At 39.8% G+C, this 27,817-nt stretch overlaps 1 protein-coding gene across 20 annotated transcripts in view; it reads left to right on the top strand.

Annotated features, from left to right (window-relative positions):
• The window catches only part of LOC129746062 (modifier of mdg4-like), a 96,902-nt gene extending 70,456 nt beyond the window's left edge, over nucleotides 1–26,446 (top strand). Inside the window, exons 5-7 of one of the 20 annotated variants that reach the window (XM_055739523.1) lie at nucleotides 25,720–25,913; nucleotides 26,030–26,204; nucleotides 26,271–26,446. In XM_055739523.1, the coding sequence (XP_055595498.1) occupies nucleotides 25,720–25,913; nucleotides 26,030–26,204; nucleotides 26,271–26,425 (524 nt within the window). In that variant the 3' untranslated portion in view covers nucleotides 26,426–26,446. Of the gene's footprint in view, nucleotides 1–74; nucleotides 201–258; nucleotides 859–1,061; nucleotides 1,198–2,377; nucleotides 2,625–2,848; nucleotides 3,145–3,670; nucleotides 3,810–4,177; nucleotides 4,359–5,001; nucleotides 5,123–5,192; nucleotides 5,363–5,624; nucleotides 5,758–5,815; nucleotides 6,006–6,814; nucleotides 6,919–6,996; nucleotides 7,130–7,194; nucleotides 7,373–7,608; nucleotides 7,745–7,862; nucleotides 8,029–8,129; nucleotides 8,275–8,396; nucleotides 8,605–8,711; nucleotides 9,030–9,754; nucleotides 9,930–10,028; nucleotides 10,180–10,369; nucleotides 10,497–14,795; nucleotides 14,947–15,076; nucleotides 15,213–15,316; nucleotides 15,531–15,624; nucleotides 15,936–16,567; nucleotides 16,963–17,064; nucleotides 17,430–17,786; nucleotides 18,077–18,641; nucleotides 18,811–18,878; nucleotides 19,043–20,160; nucleotides 20,506–22,456; nucleotides 22,644–23,814; nucleotides 24,177–24,771; nucleotides 24,944–25,014; nucleotides 25,190–25,719; nucleotides 25,914–26,029; nucleotides 26,205–26,270 lie in introns of those variants that run through there. The other 19 variants (XM_055739496.1, XM_055739506.1, XM_055739687.1 and 16 more) reach the window with 19 other exon arrangements.
• Nucleotides 26,447–27,817: the final 1,371 nt, after the last annotated feature.

Genomic DNA, 27,817 nt, shown 5'->3' with positions numbered 1-27,817 from the left:
TTTCGTTTTTATTACATTTCCTCTTTGTGGTTTCCCTACTTAACCAAAGCTTCTCTGTGTGTTATTTTTAAAAGCAACGACGCCCACGAGAAATGACTACCGCAACAATCCATCTGAATTTGAGCTGGCGGAACCATTGACACCATGGGTTTTTTCTTCAACCAGCCACCGTAAAATCAATCAGGTCGCTCAACCGATAGGTAAAACCCTTTTCAATGTGTTCCCTAGTTAATCATACTACAAAATCATTGTTTTCAGAATCAGTGCCTTTCCCCGTTGAACCATCGAAAAAACAAACCCGAGCTTCAAAAAAATCAACCATGAAAAAGGGCCGATCAACTTCGTTTCTAGATATGGAGGCCATCGTTGCGAAAGAGACAGGGCATACCATGGTTATGGTACCGACTCGCCGGGGCCCAGTTGGGGTCGAATTCGATGGCCATCATTTCGAGTACCACTATGGCAAACAATCGCACAAACTGTACCGCTGCGCCTGGCACTCCCAGCTTAATTGTCCCGCCCAGGTGTTGGCCTTCGATCGCAAGGTCTACGTCGTCTGCGAGGAACACTCGCACCGAGAGTCTTCAACACTGGATGCGCATGTGCTGGGCAAACAAATCTAGCGCTTTAAGTTGTAATGTTTTCCAAGCTATAAATTATCCTTTAAAACATAGTTATTCAAAGCATAAGATTTGAAGATTTGCAATCATTATTAATTTGAAGATCATTTATTCAAAAAAGAATGAGCTCGAAAGACTGAGCGATTTCGGAAAATACAACAAAAACGGCCTTACAAATTTGAAAATAACACTCTAAGAACCTTAACTGTACGAATGATTAATAAAAAGTTAATTGATATGCTTAGTCCGTGGGAAAACGAATTTTTAAATCCCAGAATCGAGCGATTGAAGTTCTTCATACTTTTTTTTTTCAATGTTGTTCTGAAACTGATTGAAGTTTTTGATATCACAATGCTTATTCAGAAAAAAAAAGTCAAACAACCCTCTAGGTTCCCTTGTTTTATTTTTCATCGCAACTGATTCATTTTATTTTTCTCACAGAGACACTCCCTGGTACCCGCTTCGTGATGAGCAGCAGAGGATCGGCTCAACTTTGCGTGCAAGGATTCACCTTTACTAGGCACATTGTCAAAGAGGACACCATCTACTGGAGATGTACTCAGTTCAGAGCACTGCGGTGAGTTTCCCAAACGCTCATTATTTGGAAAAGTTCAGGACTGTTTTTGAAACCGAAAGGAATGCTTTTAAATTTATAATGTCCAAAACCCACGAAAAAGTAACTTTTCAAGGTTTTTTTTTGTTTTATCTGGACGGTATGAATTTTAAAGCATTCCGTTCGGTTTAAATAACAGTCCTGAATTCTTCCAAATAATGAAAACAATACATCCATTATCATTCGGTTGCTATCAGGACTGTTTTTGAAACCGAATGGATTACTTAAAAACGCAAAAAGAACTTATCAGAAAGTTAATGTTTTGTATTTTCTAGACATAAACTTCTATTTATTGGAATTGGTTTCAACAGCAATACTGAGCTTAGGACTGTTATTAAAATAAAAAGTTAAGAAATAAATTTTCGGTTGAAATGATAGTTTATTTGCGTTTTCTGGACATTATGAATTTCAAAGTATTTCGTTCGGTTTCAAAAACAGTCCACAGTTCTTCCAAACGATTATGAAAAATATATTTATATATTGATCATCGTTCAGAAGAGCTCAGAACTGTTGTTGAAACCAATTGAAATATTAGGTTTTTGGAGTTTTTGGGCATTGTGAACCGCGTTAAAGGCGTTAAAATTTATAATGTCAAGGTAACGCGCAAAATAACAAACTTTGTAAACGATCCCAACAATTTTTTTGTTTTCTAGACATTATAAATATCAGAGCATTCCGTTTGGTTTCTATAGCAGTCCTGAGCTCTTCCAAATGATGAAAAAAATTTCATCCATTATCATTCGGAGGGCTGTTGTTGAAACCAAATGGAATGCTTCAAAACGCTCCAAAACCAATTTTCAACCGAAAGTTTCAAGAGCAGTACTAAGCTCTTCCGAATAGTGATGAAATCATATGTTTTTATCATCAATCGGAAGAGCTCTGGACTGTTATTGGGATTATATTCCAAAAAATATACTTGAAATGTTGAAATGTTAGTTCTTTAGCGTTTTCTGATCATTATGCAGGACTGTTCTGGAAACCAAATGGGATGACTACAAATTCATAATCCTAGGAGAGCGTTGAAAAAACTAACTTTTCGGTTGATTTTTTTTTTTTGCTTTTCCACTGGCATAACCTCCTGTTTAGGCTCTCTCGAATGATGTTGAAAGCAACAGTTATTCTGAACTTTTACCTTCCTCGACAGATGTCCTGCCCGACATCGCCAGCGTATCGCGACGGGCACCTTTGAGGTGGTGTGGGCCGAACACAATCATGAAATCCTGGAGCGACGGAAGCGCGGTACCTTGCGCGATATTATACAGCAACGGAAGCAGAGCGGAAAAGGGCTGCCGCTTCCCAAAAAGCACAATCAGGAGGAATTTGATGGCAACAAACCGCGGATGAAATTTAAATTGGGATCTAAAAATAAAAAATGATTTTGAGAAGACTCGCACTGGTATCCCGTGAGTGAGGTTAAATGTATTGTTTGTAAGCCACGAGGTTCTTACCTGAGTCTGTTGATTTACTTTGTAACTAAACTATAATTTTAAACGATTTTGTGTCGACATAAATGAACATTCCACTTAGGAAAAATTAATCTAGGGTTGTTTTTTTTTGTTATCGTGTTAACCCAATTGATTTCTTACGGCGAATAATGAGCTCTTTATGGTTTTAGATAATCGACCCAGCTACAGCTATAGCATCAGTCGGAAGGGAGCGCCTCAACTGGAGATAGATGGGTACCGGTTCACGCGGCAGAAGATCAGTAAAACCACGGTTCGGTGGGAGTGTCTGCAGACCAAAGCACTGGCATGTAAGGCTCGTGCCACTACCGGAAATACGCCGAAAGGTTTAGTGCAGTACTACAACAACGTTCATAACCATCCGCCACACATGGAACGTCGCAAGGCTGGCGAACTTCGAAGGCTGAAACAACAGAGCTCCGGATTGTCATAATATGTTGTAGTTTCGAAGCGTTTTGTTTCGTGTTAATAAATCTTCATTTGAACCTGACACTTTTTGTTCTAGGATTGAAAATTTGGTTCATTCTACTTTGAATCTTTTACTGAGGTTCGATTCTTTTTCCAGGCTTGAATGAACCGACTGTTATCAGCTATCACAACGGTCGCAAAGGATCGGTGCAGCTGGAAATCGGAGGATATCGGTTTACTAGAATGAAAATACTGAAACATTCGATACATTGGGAGTGTCTGCAATCGAAACCCTTGGCATGCAGGGCTCGCGCCCTAACTAGCAACGCACTGCATGGAGTGGTCAAGAAGTACAACAACATACATAATCATCCCGCCAATATGACTCGCAGAAAGGCCGGTGATCTGAAGCGCATACGGGAAGCAGCTATCCTAAGGAATATTTCAACTACCAATAAAAACTGTTAATTGTTGACTGTGGAAAAATTTGTTTTAAAACTTTAGAAGTGATTAATAGAAATGATTTGTCTGTGGATTTGAATATTAATGTTTGTTCACGTTTGCAGTTTGGAGTGGCATCGATCCCATTTACGTGCCCAGCCGCAAAGGAACTCTGCAACTGACGATCAATGGCTATAGCTTCACCCGACAGAGAGTACGAGAGAAAACCATTCGCTGGCGCTGCGTGCAATCGAAAGCTCTAAAGTAAGTTGCTGAAGATAGCTCCGTTGCAGCCTACAATTTAAGCTTTTGTTGATACTTTTATACAACAAAACAAGGTTGTGGAGAAAGCTCGAACAATCCATGAATAAGTAGATTAATTTTCAACCACATAGTCACAAGTCACATGAAACGCTCTTAAAAAATAGCAAATCAGCTTTCTAAACTTACTTCTTTTCAATGATATCTAATGAAAGTTGCAAAAGGCGATGCAATGAGCCCATGTGTCTTCAACACACAACTGATTCTTAAATAGACGAATCGTTCATCATAGCCTACTATTGTGGATTAGCTTTTAGTTTAGAATATAAAAAAAAATCATTTTACTAATTCTATATTTCTACTTGTTTCAGTTGCATCGCTCGTGCGACAACGCACATACAGAGTGGAGGCAAAATTATTTCAACCAGTGGAAAACATAACCACGATGTGATCCGGGAGCGTCGCAAGAATGGAGAGCTGCGCTATTTAATGGCGTTACGGCAGCAAGAGCGCAGATCGAACAATGTATTAGAATGAACAAGATCGATCAAATAAAAAAAAAACATTTATTGTTTTAAATTAAATTCGTCCGTTTAGTTCTCGTTTAGTTTTGAACCTTCCGAACAATGTTCATTCAACTTAATGAAGTTTTGTTACAGCACATCACGTGGAAGGAGCGCCTGAAGTGCACGCCGTGCTAAGTAATCGAGGAAAACTTCAGCTCATGATCGATGGCTATACCTTTTCGCGAGAGAAGCTTCGACCCAAAACGATCCGTTGGATTTGCAACCAAGCTTGGGTGTTGAAGTAAGCATGTACCCATAACTCTACCTTAGAATAGATTTTAATTAAGTTCTTCTTATGTTTCAGTTGCAAAGCGCGGGCCACTAGTCAACGAGAAAGTGGAAAGTTGATCTCGGTACGAGGCAGTCACAATCATGATGTGGTCAAAAGCCGCCGCCAGAAGGGTGAATGTCAGATGATCAAAGAGCAGCGTCGAAACGAGCCCGAAGTTCATCCGGTTCCCTTGAGAAAAGGGGGACGCCCCAGAACGCGCATCCACAGGCTTGAATAGCTTTGTTGAATAAATCTGTTTTTTAAATCGAAAATCGAATTCACTATGTGTTGATTGGAGTTCTTATGTTTAAGTTTTAGTGGTCCTCAAGTACCTAATATTTTTGTTACAATTTTTCAGCGTTGGCCGTGATCAGTCAAAGAGGAAGGGTGCAGCTAAAAATCAACGGTCACGTCTTCACACGATCGCAAGTCCGCGATCGCATCATTATTTGGGTGTGCAGCCAGCGGCGAGCACATTCGTGAGTGGATTTAAACTAATCCTTAAACACTTTATTTTTCACTAACTATTTCCTTCCGTTTTATTTCAAGGTGCAGTGCTCGTGTTACAACGTCCCGCCAGGATAACGGTGCGATTGTATCGATCCGGGAAGATCACACTCACGACGTGATCAAGCGAAATCCCCGACGGATCCGTGCATCCAAGGTTGACAAAAACGAGGGTAGCGATACTGAATGGAACCTTTTGGTGTGATTATCAGGTGGGTCACATCGATAAGTTGAAAAAGTTGTATTAAATGGTAAACGGATATCTAACTTTCAGATCCGTCAACACAAAATTGTAAAACCAAAGTGCAGAATTGAAATCAATACATGGTGAAATAATTTACGTATATGTTGAACGGATGAATAAATAAAATTTGTTGCTTCCGAACACAAGTGGATGATGTTTCGATTTACAATTTTGGGGATTGAAGGTACTTCCAAAATTAATCTTTTATTTCGATACTTTTCCACTTTCAGCGCCAAAGGACGTATCGTTCGTGGTGACCAAACGTGGCAAAATGCAGCTCTGCATTGATGGTTTCTTCTTCTCCCGCGATAAGGTCAGCGGGGAGAAGCAGTTCTGGGCTTGCATTCAAAACAAAGTTTTCAAGTAAGTTGGAACCGACTTTAAACCGTCATCAATCAATAACATAAAAAAAAAATTCTAGCTGCAAATGCCGTGCAATCACGCAGCGAACCTCCGATGGAAAACCGCCAATACTGACCATGAAAGAAAGTCACAATCACGGGATCATCAGCGAGCGACGGAAGGCCGGCGAGCTTGCCAGGCTGTTGAAACTTCGAAAAGAGCGCGAAATGAAGGCCAAATCGAAATCGAAATCGAAAGCTAAATCATAGGTGAGTCGCATGTTACTACCATTTGCATAGTCTATCTCGGTTTTTTTTCCAAAGGGATGAGCACAATACAAGTATGCAGGAGTTGTTATTTGTTTGTATCCTTCGATTCAAAGGAGTCGAACAATTGACTTCCATTTCAGTAATTTTTGTAATTTGTAATGTATTAACTTAAACGTAGGCTATCAGTTACAATTAACTATACCAAGTTCGGTTTAAGAAAAACAAAAAAAAATTAAAAGGATAATAACAGTATCTGCACCACCGAATGTGCATATAAGTTCCAACTTGGTGTCACATGGAACCAAAAAGATCATTAAAAAGCACAAGGATTACAAATAATCCAACTGAGGCACATGAAACGTGCATAAACATATTAAACGCCTGTTTTGAACTTCTGATGTTAGTTAAGAGACGAAAATTGTTTTTAATCTAGTAGTTGACCCAGTTAAATGTAGAATGCGAATTCTCGATTTTTATTTTCAATTTTTATTTTTCGATTTCCAATTTAATTTGGTAATTTTTTTTTTATCGTTTATTTATTAACGTGCTCGACGATTTGTAATTTGCTATTGATAAAGGAAGTTATTTCAAAGGAGTTCAATCCAATGTGTGGAATATTTGCTTGATGAAATTATGAAAGCTACATAAAAGGAGGGGTGTGGGATCTCCTAATTTAAATCAACTGTTTAGATTTATGTTGCTTGATTTATATTTGTTTAAGTGATTATAGCGACTTATAAATTTGTTATCTGAACTATACAAAGAGTGCGACAAGTATGCTTATGCTCTTTTTTTTTTCGTTGTTTCAGATTTCCGTGGATTTTTTGTGCTATAGATGAAGATGCAAAATATTTATATGTATGCTTTTAATAAAACTATTACAAAACATGTAACCATACGTCGATAAAATAAATGAATCTGTTTTCATTCCACTATGCTCGCTCAAATGAAAATCCTTGACACCCGCAAGTTAATTCTTGATCGTTTTCAGTGCCTCGAGAGGTGTCGTACGTGATGACGAAACGTGGCAAAATGCAGCTTTGTATCGATGGATACCTTTACACGCGCGATAAAATCCGTTCCGAGAAGCAGTTTTGGGCCTGCAATCAATCGAAGGTTTTCAAGTAGGTTATTTCCTATCTTCGAAGCGTATCAAAGAAATTAAAATTTAAACTTTGTTCCGATCCAGCTGTACATCACGAGCGATCACCTGTAAATCCGGGAAGGATAGCCAGCCGAACTTGACGGTACGAGGAACGCATAACCACGGCATCATCAGTGAGCGCCGGAAAGCTGGAGCTCGTGCCATGCTGTTACAGAAGGCTCGAAAAGACCGGGGTCTCGCGACTTAACTCGGATATCGAAAGACATCTTCGATAAATCCAGCATAAATTCATCTATGTTGACGTTTTAAAGTTTTCAGGCCATAAAACAAATCTAAGCTTCGATGAATACAAAATCGAGGCATTTGAAAACACTAATGATCAATAGTTTTTTTTTTGCAAAAAATTGAAAGATGGCTAATAAATGTTCATTTGAATTCTTCAAAAGTACGAAATTTACAATTTCTTCAGTAATAACAGATAATTTTTTCCTCTTTCAGTAATTAGCCCGGAGGAGATTTCGTTCATGCTAAATTATCGTGGCACCCAGAACATGGTCATCCGAAATCACTGCTTTACACGGAACAAAGTATCCAAACGTTATCTTTTTTGGCAGTGTACGCAGAAAAAGTTGGGGTGAGTTTGTTGATTGTTCCACAGTGCTGGAAAACCGAAATGTCAATAAATTGATCTTAAGTCGATTTCCCGAAGTTAAACAAAAAAATCCCACTCTTTCATTTTCCCACTGAAACAGGTGCCGAGTTCGAGCAACGATGCCCCGTCCTCCCAACAAGGGTCCGGTCATCTGTCGAGGCAGTCACAATCATGAAGTGATAGTGGAACGACGGAAACGGGGCGCCCTACGGGAGCTTTTGGCCAAACGAAAACAGGAAATCAGAAAATAAATTATTTTGTTGCATTAGAATAAATCGACAGCGTTATTGTTTTTTTTTGTGCAAATTTTTTTTTTCAACCCAAAACTCTGTTCTAATGTTAATATTACGGTTTCCTTTATTTCAAGAATACAACAATACGGTCCCTGAAGTTTCGTATTTCATAACAGCTCGAGGAACGACACAGCTGATGATCCAAGGTTTTCCCTACACGAAGTTGAACGCACGTCCCCATATGGTGTTTTGGGCATGCTGCCAGGCGAAACCTCTCAAGTACGTATCATTGATCTCATACAAAAACGCAAATTGATGAATGTCAAAACCATTACATTTTTGGCATTAATTTGTTGAATATTGGCATTTTTGCTCTAACTGCTGCCATCTTAATCTTCCAGATGCACGGCGCGGGCTACGACCTACAATAAACCAATGGAGCGGGGCAAGGTTATTTTGCGCGGTGAACACAACCACGGCTTAATACGGGAACGTCGGAAAGCCGGTGTCCGTAAGAAGTTACTGGAAATGCGGGAACGTGAAAAAGCCCAACAGCGACGACTCGATCGCATGAAAACTAAAAATGTTCAATAAATATGGTTTAACACAATATTTTTAGAGAAACGTCTTTGAATGCGCTACAGTGTGAAAACGCCACAAACAAGGAGAAGGATTTTCCCGGATTTCACTACTAACATGAGCTTTGTACATTACAGAAATAATACTGGACCAGCAGCAGGACGTGCATTTTGTGGTCGTCGGAAAGTCCCGGAAGCTGTACATACGTGGCTATAACTTTACCCGGAAAGTGTTACGCGAACGGTACACCATATGGGAATGTTGTCAGGCGAAACCGTTGGGATGCAAGGCCGGTGCCACGACCTACATCGACGGGAGCAACAAAGTGAGCGTACGGGGACATCACAATCACCCGATTGTGACGGAACGCCGGAAGCTTGGGCAGCGCAAAATCCTCATGGAGAAACGTAAAATGGAACGAATAGCTCGATCAATAAAGAAAGGAAACCGTTGAATCGTGATCGTTTTATTGTTGTCCTTCGATTCCTGATCAAGAACAGGACACAAGCGTCCGATCAATTACTCGATTAGTTGTTCAATGACCCAAACGACACTTTGCAAAATTCAAGGTTTTTGTTTTGAATAAAATAGCGGTGTTTTGTGTTTTAGAATCCTTATTTTAATTATTTAATAAGTTTATAATCTAACATATTTTTTTTCATTTTCAGATATGAAAACTTTCTTCATAATACGGAATGGTGTAATGCAGTTGTGCTTCCAGAATTTCAATTTTATCAAAGATTTTGTGGATACCAGTATCATTGAATGGTCATGCATCGCGAATGAGTCTGGATGCCAAGCTCGGATCATAACTGCGCGCGATAGGGATCGAAAGGTTTTGGCTGTCATGGGATCTCACAATCACAGCGCCAGTCAGAAAACCCTTAAAACCAATCCGACAGAACTCAGTCAGTCGCTCGTACAAAAGCGTGAACAAGAACGCGAAGCACGTCGCATGCGCCTCACCGGTGTTGATCGAATTTAAAACAAATAAATGTCATAAATTCGCAAACAAAAATCCCACAACCGGCTGTCTGATTGTAGCTTGTTAGAACATTTTAGTTTTTATTTTGGATTCGTTTTTTTCTCTCTTTCATTTCAGTTTAATTTTGCTGCTAACTCGAACGATTTTGCATTCTTTTCTCATCCTGCTGCTTTCCTTGGCAATCGCAATGGATAGACGACCACCACTCGTCACCGACAGTGGTGGAGAATGGGGCCAATGAACCCCAGATACAGTATACGATCAGCAGTCGCGGAACTCCGCTCCTGCTGTTGGATGGATTTACCTTCACCAGGGACAAATCACGCAACAGTGTTACCTCATGGAAATGTTCGCAACATCGCGCTTTAAGGTAACAGTCAATCTATTTGGCCCTCGTCATATCCTAACTTAAAAAAAATTAAGCTTCATCTAACATTATACCATTATTTATCTATATCTTCCAAAATAGCTGCAAAGCACGTGCCAACGCCGTCCGGGACCGTAGTGGCCAAAGAAAAATTGTTATCAAATACTCACATAATCATCCGCTCGTAACCGAGCGCAGAAAGAATAGTTCCTCTCAATAAATATATGCGCTACTTCTAGTACCTCATCATAAATACATAGCTAGCAAAATTAGACAAACGCAGCAGAAGCAAAATGAGTGGTTTTTCTTTCTTTATTTCAAGTGAAACAATAGAGTCGCATTGCTTCGAAAATGTGTTGTTTTTGTTTTCTTTTTCAACTAACCTAAAAACTAATATTGTTCTTCTACTGTTCTTGGACGATCACGACAACGACGACGACTAGGACCGGTCACGTACACCATCAGTCGACGCGGAAGACGCCAAATTTGCTACGAAGGGTACACATTCGAGATGGAAAAGGAACGGAAGGGATCGACCAGCTGGCGCTGCTCTCAGGCGAAAACGCTCAAGTAAGTTTTAAACTCTCTTAAACGCTCTTTAGTCAGTTGATCAATTTTTTCGTATGGCAAAAAGACAATTTTCAGCAATTTATTCAAGAGTTTGGTTTGAAGTTTTAAAACTATATACCTTAGAGCACCTGTATCCGTGGTCCAAACAGCCGGTTTAGACCCAAATTCCGACCCGAGCAACCGCACTGGTGATCCATTATACCAGTTTCAACTAAACTTTTTTTAGAGCTGGTATAAGGATTGATCCAAAACTGATGAGATTTGAATCCAATTTGACGCAGTTCTAAACCGTTTGACAGTTAATGGAACACCAGTGGGGTTGCTTGTTTTTTCACTGGATTGGATCCTATTTCTTTGATCCAATTCTCGTATAAATTAGACCCAAGAATGGACCACGGATACAGGTGCTCTTACTTGGCAATAACGGCACGCCTAGGGCCATGGACAACTTTTTGAATTTATAAGACTTTTACCACTTAGAGCACCTGTATCCGTGATCTATTCTTGGGTCTCATTTATACAAGAATTGGACCAACAAAATTAGATCCAATCTCCATTCGTGATCTATTAACTATCAAATTGTTTAGAATTGCGTAAAATTGGGTCCAAATCTGCTCAGTTCTGGACCAATCCTTATACCAAATTCTATAAGAGCACCTGTATCCGTGGTCCAAACAGCCGGTTTAGACCCAAATTCCGACCCGAGCAACTGCACAGATGACCAGTTTTATATACTATACTTATTATACCAGTTTCAACTTAACTTTTTTTAGAGCTGGTATAAGGATTGATCCAAAACTGATGAGATTTGGATCCAATTTGACGCAGTTCTAAACCGTTTGACAGTTAATGGAACACGAGTGCAGCTGCCAATTTTTTCATTGGATCGGATCTAATTTCTTTGGTTCAATTCTTGTGTAAATTAGATCCAAGAATAGACCACGGGTATAGGTGCTCTAAAAAATAGAGTTAAAACTGCTATAATGGACCTCTAGTGCGGTTGCTTTGGTCGGAATTTGGGTCTAAACCGGCTGTTTGGACCACGGATACAGGTGCTCTTAGTATCGGGTTGTTTTATTTAATTCACTTCAGCGCCTCTAGTTGTCGTAACAAGAAACTAATGACAACGTTTGATCTGTTAAGGCTTCCATACATTACACAAAGGGTGCTCGCCACACATGATAAAGGGTGTACGGATCAAAAACTGGGCAAACTTAATTGCGGGTAAATCGATTATTTGTCTATTAATAAAATATCTTTCTTTTTAAAGCTTAATATGTTTTAAAGGCGAAAAAAATGGCGAGACTTTCGTTTAACGCCTGCCATCAGACATTGTACAATAACCTTAACCACTTTCTTCGGCGTAGAAATGTGATTTTAAACCAATTGGTTTATTCATCCCTCAACTATCGTCCAATATTTTTCGACTGGCCAAAGTTCTGGTGTGTTGGGAGGATTCTTATTGTTGGGCACAATCTGGATGTTGTTAGCGGCATACCACCCCATGGCCTTTTTTCATAACGACAGGATGCCAAATTCGGCTAAAACAGCACTGACAAGTCATGTTTTTTCAGGAAAGGCAGCAAACGCTTTGGAAGACACTCTTTTACGTAAATTTCCTGATTCCGGCTGCAACAAAAATGTCACTTTACAAGCCTCAGGTACAGATAGCTTCCTAAACGAGATATTTCTTGGCAAACTTTGATAGAATTTCATCGTATTTGCACAAATGTGGTGTAATGTATGGCCCACTGAAGGTTTCTATATCTGGTGGTAAAATTTCGTCATGATTAATTCACGGGTTGAAAAGTTATACGAGATGGAACGCGGGAGAAGAAAAGTTTTGATGGTATCCTGTGGAATAACTTGAAAACACGCCTAGCTTGAAAGAAGTTTATTGGTAAAATGAATAAAAATGCTGACAAAACTGCTGACAAATCTTTTTTTCTAAACAGAAAAAAAGATTGCTTCGATTGAACCGATTACTCTTAAAGGGCTTCTCCGATTACAATCGAATCGGTGAGACCTAGGCTTCGGCTCAGAAACTGGAAACATAATAGATCCAACGCCTTGGTAAGGAGATCGGCCAATTGATCATGAGTAGTTGTTGATTCAATTTTTAGAGTCCCATTCGCAATGTGATCCCGCAGAAAATAATGGCGGATATCAATATGCTTGGTCCGCTTTGTGTCCAGGTTCTTTGCCATGCCACTGCATCCTTTATTGTCCTCGTAGATAGTTACCGGCAGTTTCACCTCCTTGAATCAGCCAGGAGTTCGGTCAACCAAATCGCCTCAGAAGCAGCAGAGCTCAGAGCAAAGCTTTCGGATTTACTGGAGGATAATGCCACAGTAGCTTGCTTTTTGCTTGACCAAGAAACTGTGGAGCCGCTTACCGACTTCCAGTCTTCGACATCAGACGCCCAGTCCGCATCGACGAAACGCACCAGAGACTAAGCATTTTCATCTCGACGAAATATCAAGCTTGTTTTCGTTGTGCCTTTTAGGAATCTAGTAAATCTCTTCACGGAGTTCTAATGTTCCTCACAGGGTGTCTGTTAGAAACGACCTAGATATTCAACAGAGTAGCAAATATCCGGACGGATACAAAGCATAGTGTTCATTGTGCTTCCGAGTAGTTCTCGATACGGCTCCTTGGTAGCAAATTCCTTGCGATGGAGTTGCAAGCATTTTTCCATCGGTGTTTTAACTGCATTGCACTCACTCATTCCGAAGCTATCTAAAATTATATCGACGTGAGCTTCCATCGAAAGTCGGAGCGATCCATGGTGTCGATCGTAAACCAACTTTATCCCAAGGAAATGATGCACTTCACCGCAATCCGTCATGCTGAATGCTCCTGTTAACTGTTTCTTGAAAATCACGAGCGTTTCAATCTTCCTTGCCATGAATATCATCAACGTACAGAATGGCTCACATATTTCATCTCCTTAAGTACATCGTGTGTAAAGGCAGGCATCGTATTTCGACCTACGGAAATCCATCTTCAACTGTATCTCCACGCAGAAATGCCGTTTTCACGTCCATCTGGTAAACATGGATCTGATACTGCACAGCCATAGCAAGTACTGTACGGATCGTCGACAACCTGGCCATCGGAGCATACGAGCAGTCGATACCTGCGCGCTGCAGATACCCCTTCACGATCAACCTCACCTTGTGTTTGACATCTCGACCATGGAACAACGATTCTGACTTCAAAGGCCTTATCGCTGTGGGACACGGTACGAGGTCCCACACTTCATTCACACGCATGGAATCCAGTTCGTCCAGAATGGCCACAACCATGTCTCTTGATCCGGTCGTTGCCCAATGTCGTCATATCAAGTTGGCAGATCTGTCGATAATTCAGAACCCGCAGAAATGGCACTATAACCGATGAAATAGTCAAACAACTTACCGGAGAGTCTGCGCTCCCGTTCGCTGTGCCTCGAAATTGGCTGATTTACAGGATCAAGTCGTTCTATGTGCGAAGAGAGCGCTCTGGTTTCCGAAAGATACGGTGCTTCTTCTTCATCACAAGGAACATCGAACTGCCTTCGATTCTCCAGATTCCTCTTGTCGTCCGGTACGCTTTATCTCTTCGGCAATCAAATGCTGCTAAGCCACCTACAGAGTCAAATTTTCCTCGGAAAGATTTTCAAGTGCGATCACCAGTGGATCGTAAAAATCTGGTAGGGTTTAAAATAACGAAATCTTCAATGCTGCCGCAACAAATCTTCATAGGGCTACAGATGCGCCCGTATCGATTCTCCTTCTCGTAACTTCATCCTGCTCCGTTGCTTCCGTAGCAGATTCTGAGCGCTGATAGATTTCCTCGCAAAAGAATCCTCAAGAGCGTTCCACATCTTACGAGCCCTGACCTTGACCCGTACCGTTTCCAGGTAAGCTCGTTAGCCAGGAAACTTACGATGAACGATTTGGTTTTATTATACGCTTCAACGAATTTCGTCCTTTCGGCATGCACTGCCGGCATGTGACATACATAAGATAGGTAATCATGGGTATTTTTATAATAATCTGGAGAGTCATTTATCCATGCCGCTACCTTGCTCTCGATCAACGTTTAACGAATTACCCATGGGACAATTTGTTATGTGCTGTGCGGTAAATGAAGATTATCCATTAGTCTTTAGTAACGGATTAGGGACAAATACTTCTCATGTCCCATTTTGACTTATTTAGCATGTCTGGTAACGGCAAAATTGATCACCGTTCTTTTTCAAACTCAAATTAGTCCGCAATCTTTGTCTCACACGAGTCTTTTCTTACGTTTCAGATGCAAAGCGAGGATCATAGAGCGATTGAATGCCTACACTGAACCCACCTATACGATAGTGCGAGCGTCGCACAACCATGCGATACTGACAGAGCGTAGACCCCGCGGAACCCTGAAGAAACTGACCCATTATTGAGGGTTGTTTTGTTTAGATTATTTTTAAAATAAATTCGTTGAACTTTAAGAAAAAAAAACATTTGCTTCCCTTTTTTTTAAATTTTATTCATTTTTTTTATATATTTGAAATAGTAATTCTGTGTTTTGTTCGTCCACCACCATAGTTGATAAGCACGAGGTGCAATACATTATGAGCGCCAGGGGTGGAATGCAGCTGAGTATCGACGGCTATCGCTTCACTCGGGAACGTATCAAGGAAAACGCGATCAATTACCGATGCGTACACTACAAACCGCTTGGGTATGTGATTTTTTTTTTCAAATATTTTCTGACCTTATGCGCATTTCATAGAATCTTAAAGAATCATATGACTAATATTCTTTTGTCTGCGTTTTCGTTTGCAGTTGCAAAGCACGCGCCAAAACCGGCAAAGACACAAAATCCGTGGTGCAAGTGATTGACGCCCAACACAACCACCCGATGCAAATGGACCGGCGAAAGAATGGTGTCCTTCGAAGGCTGCTCCATCAGCGAAAGCGAGAAACCAGGACGCGCGATTCCGTAGAGACCAACGTGAACTTTCAATAGAATCGAAATAAATCGAAAGTACCTATTTTATATGACTGTTATGTAATTTTTTGTCTAGTTTTTACGGCTACCTGCGAAGGAATTTTTATTTGCAAATGAATAACGATAACTTTCCTGCTTCCAGGTTACGCCAATCACGTTGCGGAGTACAAGATGGGTTCCAAGGGATGTTTACAGTTGTGGCTGGATGGGTTTCCCTACTCTCGTCACAGCACCAAGAAAAACACAATTTATTGGCGGTGTATTCAGTTCAAGCCGCTCGGGTGTCGATCTCGGATACGGACATCCAACGGCAGAATAGTGCTGATCGAGGGAGGGCAACACAATCATTACCTGATTGACAAACGCCGGAAACCAGGTGACCTCCAGAAATTGCTGCGCCGACGTAAGCAAAGGAAGAACGCGTCAAACAGAACATGAGACAGGTTTAGCTTTGCTTTCTGATAATCAAAACGTTGAGAACAAATAAACAATGATACTTGTACTCTCTTTTTTTTTTCTTGACATAATTTCCAATTTGATTTCATCAATCTTCCTAAAACTAATGTAGGTATTCCTCGTTTTCAGGAACCGCAGTAGTTTACCAGGTGCTGTCATCTCAGCCAAAACCAAACAGTAATCGGGTGAAAGCGTTGCTCTGCGATCAACCGTACAGTTATAATCGAAACGGAAATTTGGTGTTCGAAGGTTTCCCATACATCCGGGCCACCACGATCGGATCGGAAAATGTTATCTACTGGAGGTGCAAAAATTCACGGAAGCACAAATGTAAAGCATCGCTCAAGACGAAAGGCAAGCAATTGATGCTGCTTAATGTGGAACACAATCACGAAGCGAATGATATTGGAAATATTGTGCTCGCTTCTGCTTTGCCAGTGTGGAATGTACGGTGATCCTACCTCTTTGAAATCAGTCTGTTGATGTTTTATTCCTTCCTTTCTTTTTCGCAGGAAACGGATCAATATCAATAAACACTATTTTAAACAATCATAAACGACCTTCTTCTTTATGTCGAACCAGATAACACTTCTCTTCCCCACACTAATATTGCTTTTCCTCTATCCTAGGAAACAACATGACATGCGAAAAGCTTCCAATCATCCTAAGAAAGGTCAAAATTAAACGTGCAGCTAAAGCCATCTCGCCAATAAAGAAGGAGAAAGTTACCGTCGTTGTTCCAGATATAAGTAAGGTTTTAACTCTGCATCCGAATTCACCGAGCTTGTCTGCCGATCACATCGTCAAACAGCTCAGCAACGGCCATACGCTGATGTTGTTGAAGCGGGCTCGAAACAAGGGATTCTGTGTGAATTGCATCCGTATCATTCAAGACCCCGAATACAAAAAGCATCTGGGGAAAATAATCACATACTGCTCAGCTTGTCCTGGCGGACAGTGGACTTGCGAAAATTGTTTTGACGAAAAGCATAATGTAGAGAAATCATGAACCGAAAATAAATAAGTTCGAGTCCTAATCAAACATTTAGTCACTAAATGATCTCATTTGTTATATTGGTATGGATCCTAGGATAAATTTAAACTAATCAGCTCTTTCTTTTATTAGTTATAGGAAAACCGCTGTTTAAAATTGGCCACCGGAACTCTTTGAAGCTGTACTTCCAGGGGAACTTTTTTAACCGATCGTACACGACGGAAAAGTCCAGCAAGTGGGTGTGTGACAAAAAGAATACGCTCAAGTGCAAAGGCCGGATACGCTTGAACAAGAACAAAACCTGCGTAGTGTTGAATGGGAATCACAACCATGCGCCGATGAACCGACACCAAATCGGAATGCTGATCGATTTCACCGATGAGGATTTAAGCGCCATGCTTCAGAAGGACATCCTCCGCAAGGCAACGGCACTGAGCGAATCTTACTCCTCAAACCAGAAAATTGAGCATGATCAACAGTAGTAGATAATTCACTTCAGTTAGATGCTTACAAATATGTTTTTGAATACATTCTGAACAACTTGATAAGTTTTTGTTTAATAACGAAGAATTTTCTGCTGCATTGAGTCCAACGCAATCTACGGTATCCTAATAATCTTCTGTTTTTTTCGTTTTTAGATTTAACGTTCGAGGGTGTACGAAATCGTGAATTAGTAAAACATCGAATCAAGCAATTCGCCTATGGAATCAACCTGTGTTTTAGCAGTTGTAGAAATAAAATTTATTTTGAGACCAAACCCGTAACCTACTTTCAAATAACTCGACTCCAATATATCTGATCAACCAAGCCCGACATTCACTGACCCATTTTTCTTCGTCCATCGTCATCTGTAGTGAACAAAATTACCAAGCTACAGAAACGGATCTACTACCTGCAGAAAGTGAGCGCCGAATTCGAGCTGTACGAAGGCAACCCGGTGATGCCGCAGATCGAAACCCTACAGCGTGAGCTGCAGACCTTGCAGGCCAAACTGCCAACGGTATCGGCCGATTCGCTGGCCCAAGAAATCTGCCTGGATCGATCGATTGCCGTCGAGGGGTTCCAGTTTCCGTTGACCGAACAGGAGGACATCGAGCGACTCGAGGCGGCCGTCCAGAATGATCACGAGGTGCACGATCAATATGTAAGTCGATTATCCGGTAATTAAACTCACATCACAATCGAAAGATTCCCTTTAATTCAACCACGGTATAAGAAATGTTCAGATACCGGTATTTCGACAGCAAGATAGTAAATATCCTTCCGTGAGCGTTTTCGATTGCGCTTGAAGGGAATCTTTCGATTGCTTCGATTCAGTAGAATTCTTCAACCAAGTAGGCTTACAACGCATATTACGGCGTGTTCGTAAACTGATTTGTTTGGGTGATGCATCGATTTGTTTGGTAGATGTCAAATCACCTTCCAATGCTTTTGCATACAGTTTGTTTAATTCACGAACGCCAACATCGATAGAAAAAATCACTTCGATAGAAAAAATCAATTTACGAACACGCCGTTAGAACTTTCACTGATTTTTTAAGGAAAATTAACAATTTAATGAAACTTTGCACCATATTCAGAAAAAAAAGGGAAAGGAAAGCTTTTTTTTCTCTTTTGGGATTTACTTCTTGGACTTTATAAGCCAAGTGTGAAAATCTGTACTACAAATCAATAAAATATGTTTGTTCGTTTACACAATTCTTCCGCAGGTCGAGTACATTTATCGAAAAAAACCAAAATCGATGTCCCTGATCCAATTTTTACCGATGATTTTCTCCGACGAAGCTCTCGTGTCGTACAACTACCACGGATCGAACGCATCCGGCAAATCCAAGCTACCGATGAAAGGGTATTCGATATTTTCAAGCTGTTTTCTAGGTATGAGAATTGTGGTGATTCTGTTCCTTTAGCTTATAACTTACAACCTATATGATTTGGATTTACAGAAGCATTTGGCTCACACGGATTGGATTCGCATGAGCTATCCAACCAACTGGTCAGCGCGATCAAGCAGAGCCGCAATCGGATGAGGCAGCGAACGTTTCGTGCGAAGAAATCGATCGAACGTATCACTACGCGTGATCATAAAAATTAGAAATTGGTTCGAAGTTATTGTGGAAGAATGTTTCTAAAAAACGCAAAAAATATGTGACTGTCAATAAATTGTATTCATGGTCAAACGATGGTTTTCCAGTACTTGATCTTAATTCCAACTACCCTAATAATAGTTCTAATCCATTTAACGTTCGTTTTCCGTAGTGCCCGTGGAACCTAAAGCCCGCATGTCGGTCATAAGCTTTGAATTGGAGCGTTTGAATCGGAGCGTCGGTGACGGCAACCGGGATCAGTGGGCTCGGGTGAAATCACTTCGCCAAGAGCTGATCCAGCTTGATGAAGAATTGCGATCGCTCTCACAGGTCGGTTCGGTGCCCGTAGTCAGGGGATTCCGATTTCCCATTCAAAGCGAGAGCGAGATCGAACGGCTAGAACAAGCCGTACAGCGAGATCTGAGCATTCGAGAGCAATATGTGAGTTAATATTTCAACCCGATATTTTTCTCTCTTATGAAAAAAGTCCTCCCAGTTACGCATACGAACGAGTCGGTACTCTTCGTTTCTAACATGGACATCACTATTTGAAGCCAATCACTCTTCAGAAAACTTGTATGTACTTACAAAACTAATCAAACTTTCTATTATTTGCAGATATTCTACCTCAATGCGCTCAAACCGATCCGATTGACCATCGTTCAGGTGTTCAGCAAGTTTTTCTCGGACGAAGCAATGACCAACTACAACTGGCACGGTCTGGAGAAAGCAGACTTTCCCCGTACGCCCAAAAAAGCGATGCAAAAGTATGAGATTTTCTACAGCTGTATGTTCGGTAGGTTGTTCACTTGACTTGATTAAAAAGCATAATCTATAAGTAAATTTCTTCTTGCAGAAGCGTGGCAAAGCCATGGAATCGAACATGCGACACTGGTGGACCAACTAAAGAAAACTGTGTATCACATATGTCGCCGACGGTATACGAAGAAACAAGCTTTAAAGAAGAAAAACAAACGAATGGAATCGTGATGAAAATTTTGCCTAGTTATTTTGACCAAATAAAATTAACAAATTAATCGTGATTATGTTGCTTATACAAATTTTTTTTTAAGCATAATACAGTTTTGCTAATTAAAAACAGCTCACAATCATCGAGAAACTAATCGATTTTTTATTGCAGGAAAAAGTCCCAAGAAAACGTTGACCAATCTTTTGCAGTATCTGGAGCCGTTCCGGAGACCGGAACGTCGGGAGCGTACCAAGGTCGAGGGGTTCAGCTTCCCGCTGAAGACGGCAGATGAGATCGAACGGTTGGAGGAAACCGTTCAGTCGAATGAGATTATTCGGCGACAATACATCCAACATTTGATGGAACGCAAACCGCGCCACATGGACATATTCGAGTGTTTCGGCAAGTTTTTCACCGACGAAGCGATGACACTGTACGCCTGGAACGAGAGTAAAAATCCACGCTTTCCCCGGCGGCCTATGAAGTCGATGGACATCTTCACCGATTGCATGATCGGTGAGTAGAACTTTATCTTATTGGAACAGATTTGTATAAAATTTACACATTTCATTGGTGATACCCAAGTTACCAAAAAGCAGTTCACTCTCTGCTTTCGAGACGATCAGTCGCATTTTCAAGAGTGTACTAGTTTAGGAACAAAAAACAATTGTTTTTTTTTTACTGGATGCGTGAAAAGTGAATGCGTGAGTCCTTCACCAGGAGACAATCCTGGTCGAATCATTCACGAATGGATAAACACGGAAAACCTACCTACAAGGAAGGTTTTATTAAATGATTTTACGTGCTAAACAAACCGGAATTTATAAATTTTGGACTGTTGAGAGTCAGAACAAGACCCTACTACCCCAACCGATTATTGTTGGCAATATTTGACTTACGGCCACCCAAAAATTAGATGTCATAACCAGATCGGTTGTACAATTTGTTCATCTAATCACTATAGTATAGTATAAATAGCACTACCAAATAAAATTCTGGCTGAATTGCCAACAAAACCACTCGCATACTGATAGGTATGGATGTTAGAATCCACAGCTCTAAAATTGAAAACCGACCATCGAATAACGCTGACAGCGGCACGCAAAAAAGTAGAAGAATAAGCACCAACTTATCTTATGCCGATGTCGTTAAGCGTCAAATCAAAGAAAACAATCAAGCAACAACCGAAAAGCAATCACTTCACTACAGTAACCAAAACTCCAAGAAAAGAATCACTTCCCAGCCACCCCCTCCCGTGACAATCGAAAATGTGGAAGATCATCATTTTCACACAGTTGGCGACAGCTGTTCGATTTTTACCCGTTCAGTAAAAGGCCTTTAATAAAGACTCATTGCAATAAAATAAGAGTTACCAAAAGATACATAGCAACTTAAAAATAAGATTCGATAATATAATAAATTGATGTACCTACACATTTTCAATGTTAATGCATCGAACAAAAACGTTTGAATAAATAAAAAAAGGCCAAACTAAATGAAACAAAAAACTGAACTGACTAAGAGATTTGACGATTGTTCTTCCCTGATTAATACAATCGAGTTGAAAGAGGCCGTTTAGTCTTCCGGCTGCATCCGGAAATTTTGAGACCCAAAAGCCTTTTGCGTCGGACAGGTCGTTCACCTAAGAAACGTCTTTAAATAATAGGGGTCCCAACTTGCTTCCTTGGGTAACACAAGGTCGATTCGTAAAGTGAGCTCAATGATTGACACTTCGAACTTGAAAAGTTAGAAAAGCGATTCGACTACAAAGGTGCTTTTCTGGTGACTATATTACTTTGATCATCTACATGTTTTTAATTAACCAATTGGGAGCTAAGCACTCGCATGTATTTTAAATTTCCAGCTTCAGAAATTCATCCCTTTAGAGCAAGTTCACTGGTGTTGGGAAAAAATGGAAGAAATTTTGACATTTTGAAAATTTTACCATGCAAAAATGTTTTCAAGATCTTGGGGCGTTGTATTTTTTTACAACACTTTTTCTATTTCAGCCGTATGTGATAAAAATATTGCTATTTTTGCATCACAGCATGCGAAAATACAACACGTGTTGTAAAAAACTAGAAGGCCACTGATCTTGAAAATGTTTTTGCATGGCAAAATTTTCAAAATGTGCCGTAAGTGTCAAAATTTCTACCACTTTCTCCCAACACCAGTGAACTTACTCTTAGAACGGAAAAACTTCCAAGTAGGCATTTAAAAGAAATTAAATTTTGAAAGAGTACAATGCAATCAGAATTGGGGATGAATCACCTTGACGGATTGAAATCACCGAAAAAATAAATAAGAGTAATCTGATATGCATGGTTGAGAGGGCTAATTAAACTGGTATAAACCCTTTGTATTGAACTTTTCAGTTACTTGGGTACCTTCATTAGTAACAGAACATTAACGGTCTAATAGCTCTTCGAAACATTGACGAAAGTATTTTTCTTCTCCATCATTTCAGAGGCCTGGACTTCCTGCGGCGTGAACTCGCTGGAGCAGCTTGCCGATATCATGCAGAAGCTGGTAACAAAAATAAGTGGTCGTCGGCGTTCGAACCAGTACAATCAGCGCAAACGGCTGATGCAGTCACTCGAAAAGCAAAACGAATCAAATACAAACATGGAATAGAAATACAATGTAGAATAGTTTCAGAACTCCATCTTTTCTATCACTTTCCATTTGTTGTGTTTATGTGAAACAAAAATAAAATTTTCTAACAGTTTTTCTAACCAATTTCAGTTACCGGATTCAGTTTCCCGTTGTTCTGCGAAGAAGACGTTGAACGACTGGAAAGCGTCGTTAGATCTGATCCATCCATTCGCAAGGAATATGTTAAGTCTCAAAACATTTTTTTTCAACTCTCCGGAATAACTTTTGTTTTAATATTCACAGATAACCTACCTAGCTAGAAAACCCAGATCGTCAATCGAAGAAATTTTCGGGCAACTATTCACGGATCTATCCCTCTATAACTTTTCCATGGACCAATCGGCGGCTGAATGCTCAAACAAATGCATGCGAACTTACCAAATTTTTACCAACTGTTTTATAGAGGCTTGGCAGTCCTGCGGTTTAACGGAATCTGAACTTTATGATCAATTGAATGAGATGTTATTGAAGGTCAACGTTCGGCGTCAGTTGTCGAGCATTAAAAGACGCAAACGATCCCAAATCATTCAGAAAATGCTTTTGAAAGATCGTTCAAAATGAAATAAACGAACAAATTTGTGAATAAAAAAATCATAGCTTCCTCGAAATATATTTGTAAGAAAACAAAATTAATAATTAATACAATACTTAAGACGTTTTCCTCCATCGCAGGACCGAATTGTTCTACAAGAAGCAGGCAAGATTTATTGCGTCTGGAATTGGCCCAACTTGATCGACACATAAGTGAGCGCTATGCTAACAACAGTAATTGTAAACCAACGGCTCAAGGATTCACGCTTCCCTCTACGACCGGAGCGCAGAATAGCAAATCGTGACAATATCCGAAGTAGACTATGTAGATCGATGTCAAGAAGTGTTAGCGAAAAGAAGGCAAAGGAAAAAAATAAGCGGAATATAGATAAAATTAATCAAAAATTATTCATCTGTACATTTCGTTTTTTTTATCAATTAAAGTTGAAGCTTTGTGTATCTACTTACGTACACATAATATTTATTTGAATGCAAACAGAGAATCCTGAATTGCTCATCAAGAGCTTTTTTAAATAAATATTGTCTCAATTATTTTCGTTTATTCTTTAATTGTTGTAATCTGTATTCATACATATATGTGTGACAATTCTCTCATATATTTTTTATCATTTCCAAAAGGTACAACGCCTACCGATCGGAAGCAGCGTGTGTTTATTGTCCAAGTGGCCCCCGAATCGTACTTGAAGCATGAAATCATCGGTACCGGAATATCGGGTCTCGGAATGCATCAAAAGTCGTCGCCGGTTGTCAACGACGATGTTCGCGAGGAAGAAGATCCAGATATATCCAGCCTCGTGATTCATCGCCCATCGCGAAAAGCCACCAAAGCCATCAAAGCTGATCGCGTCAGAGAAAGTGACGAGGGCAGCGACATACACGATCGTTCTGTGAAAGGATTCACCTTTCCCCTTCAAACACCAGCCGATGTTGAACTTTTGGAGATGGCAATACGGGGCCAACCAACCATCAAACGTCAGTATGTAAGCAGCTAATTTGTTTGCACTTTTTCTTTTCTTAATGGTCGAGGCATTTTGAGATAGCAAAGAAACTTGTCGCTCTGTATGAAGATAGATAGATCAAATCGAAAGCGCTTTTCAACGAAAGCTTTCCAAAATAAAAATTTAAATAATGGTCAACACAAAAATTACTGTTCTATTCAAGGTTCTAAAGTTCCAAATTAGTGTCAAATGGAACCAAAAAGTTCACTGAAGGTTAATATTTTTTTGTACAACTACCAGGCTTTATTGGTATTAACCATCTCTGAGCCGCGTATCGGTTACAATCACTAAAAGTTCATAGAAAAGCACGTGTATTGCCAAATTTTTATTGACATACGGAACATTTTTCCTTTAATAAAGTAAAGAAACGTTTTGAAGTCTATGAATTTCGCTTCAAAATCTAAATTAGACTTTTATAGACTGCGAACTTAGAATGATTCAGTTTAAGTTGGTATGTGAATTTCTGTAACTTGAAGAACCTTTAAAAATCGGAATGAATTTAAACTTAGGCCTAAAATCTCTCAAAAAATAGGAACCTCTAATAATTATCATATATTTTTGTTTTGTTTTCTCACAGATCGATTTGCTGCGCAAAACGCATATGAACCACCCAAAACCCCAGGTGGCTTTCCTGAAACTATTCACGGACAATGCGCTGGCGAGTTTCAACTACAGTGGCCGTTGTAACTTTTCCGGTGAAAAGAAATTTGCCATGAAGGATTACTGGGTGTTTACCGAATGTGTTTACGGTATGTGTGCCGGTCTATTCGAGTTGTTGCTCTGAAATGATTTGGTTGTTTTACTTTTACTCGCCCAACAGAAGCCTGGTCGGATTTTGAGAAACCGACAGATGTCCAACGTCATCTCTCAAGCGCCATCACCTTGGTCAACACTCGCATCCGGGGGGCTCGATTCCGTCACCGGAAAAAGAAAACTAACGAATGAAATTGAAAAATCATCTCAATCTAATAAAAGGGTTTAGATTTATTACTGAGTGCCGAATCGTTTTATTGACTTCTATGTGCATTTCTTCATACAAGACATCATTTACGAACCTCCGTTCAACTAATTCGTTAACAATTACTTTTCAGGGAAGGAAGTTCTTAAAATAAAAAATCGTATTGCCTCTCTGAGACGTTTGGGAACCATCGATTCGACCAGGATGATAATGGAGCTGCAGAAAAAAGTAAATCAAATGATACTTCCGTGAACTTTTCGGTGGTTTTCGAGCTACAATGTTGTACAGTATATATTTTTTTCAGCAGGTATGCATAGGTACATTTTGAGGAACTTTTTTTAAAATCTTTTAACCATTTCAATTTTTTCAGATTTCTGATAATTTTTTGCACATTTCATCAAAGAATGAGTTAAATGTTCCAAGGACTCGAAAGTAGCTTTTGAAAAATAAACCAAATAAAATCCCAGTTGCCTAAAAATCCGATTGATTATTAATCGTACAAAACAACTTAACCTGTTGTTTAACACCCATTGCTAATACAGGTGATCGGTTTCGTATTTGTTTTAGATTTTTACTCGGCGGAGGAGGAACGCGATTATAGAAGTTTTTTTCCAAGAAAAAACCCATTCCACCTTGCCGGTTTAGAGACAATCACAAACGAGCTAGCAGCGTATGGAATACATTTTCCACTACAAACTGATGAAGAAGTGGAAGCACTCGAGGCTGCCGTCCGAGACAACCCGGACATTCAAGAGAAATATGTAAGTAAGATTTTTGTAGTTTGATTTGATCGTTTCCAAGCTTTTGTGTTCTGATCTTACTGAAGTGAAAGCCCTCATTTTGGATTCAATCTGACCATGAATCTATTTGTTTACAGATTACATACCTACGCAAATGCAAGTCTCCCCGCATGAACATAACCAGCGCATTTCCGTTTGTCTTTAGCGATGAGTCGCTGCTGAACTTCAACTACCACGGTATGACGAATCGGTCCAAAATTCACAAGAAGAAAGCTATGCGAGATTATATCATTTTTACCAACTGCTTACTCGGTAAACCTTTTTATTGGTCGAATTCCTTTGGAAAGTAGTTCTAACAGTGTATCTAATTTATTACAGCCGCCTGGCGAAACGACGGCTTGAACGAGGACAACCTGAGAGCCACAATCACCAAAATCATATCCAGGTTGAATCATAAATTACGAACGCGGGGCTACCGACAAAAAACGATATCAAATCCGTTTCAATACGATGTGCTCGAAGAAAACGAGTGACTAATAAAAGCGTTGTTTGAATTTATAACTTTTTGTTCCTGCATAGCTATAAGTTACCCATTTTGAAAACGGATTCGTTATGTGATACGGATTTTATTGTCTTTATTATAGGCAGAAAAAGGATTGGCAATCTGCATCATGCCGTACCTAGAGTATACCAGGAAGCTGCTTATAACGATTCCGGCGTCCCGGGATTCCAGTTTCCCATTTACTGCGAGGAAGAGATCGAGCGATTGGAGCTCAATGTACGGACCGACAGTACCATCAAAGCTTATTATGTGAGTATGCAAACTGCTAACTATTTACGCCAGGGTGGTAATGCATTTTGCAATTTGCAAAATTGCATTTTGAAATTTTGAAAAATCGATCATATATGTACCTACATTTTGTATATTGGCTCAAAAAAAACTACCCTGTTCAAAATTTTACCTCAATCGGGCTTCATTTTAGGGGTGCCTCAAAGTGCTCAAAGTTTCGATTTTCTGACCCTCAAAAATCACCTAAGAGGGGACCAAAGAAATTCTTACAAATCTAAATTTTATGCTATCTTATTTTGATGCCAAATGACTAAAGAATGCATAAAACGACGAAATCTGGTATTATCTCGAAAAAAAATTTGTTAAAATCGACTTTCTGGAGCTTCTAGGACTTCAAAAATCGGAAAACCGTTTGTTTTTCAGAGGTAACAATTGTTTTTCAGAGGTAACACCAGATCGCGACGTTCTATGTTTTCTAAGTGATTTAGCAATAAAACCAAACTTTCGTTTTTCCCGTTTTCGTTTTAAGTTCTACGCATCGGTCTGAAATTTAAAGATCATCACTTGATGCCAGTCAAAGTTATCCAGTTGCCAGGCTATCAAGCGCGAATGACAAATTTTTGACATTTGTGTTGAAGGTTCTGATTTTCGGAGATGAACCTGTGAAATTGGAAAGATTTTCTGTGATTACTTTCATCGAATTGGAATTCCCGACATAGACTTCTAGACCTCGGAGCTTTCGTTGAGATCGTCGTTGATGGACGATGAGCCGATGTATCTTTTTCGAAAAATTAATGATATTTACGGCTTATATTCTTTCTTTCTTTGATACTTCATGTTTCTCTAATACTTTCCATCACCTTCGAAAATTTCGTTAATTTATGTACAACGACTACATGAATAAAATGAAGCATTTGATATATTTTTGAAAAAAAAACCATGCATTTTTAAGGTTTGTTTAAGCGGTTGCACATATTCAATATTTGCACTTAGCCTCCTCTTACTCCAAAAACATGCACTTAACCCAAGGTTGCCAGAATTTTTCCAGCACGTATATGGGCCGGACCTGGCAGAATCCGGGCATTTGATTTCAAAATTGACGACCAAAAATCCGGGCAATATCCGGACAATTTTT

Source organism: Uranotaenia lowii, chromosome 1 (genome assembly GCF_029784155.1).
Source record: "Uranotaenia lowii strain MFRU-FL chromosome 1, ASM2978415v1, whole genome shotgun sequence".
Classification (NCBI taxonomy): domain Eukaryota; kingdom Metazoa; phylum Arthropoda; class Insecta; order Diptera; family Culicidae; genus Uranotaenia; species Uranotaenia lowii.
The sequence above is the reverse complement of the archived record's forward strand: the minus strand, read 5'-3'. Positions and strand labels throughout refer to the sequence as shown.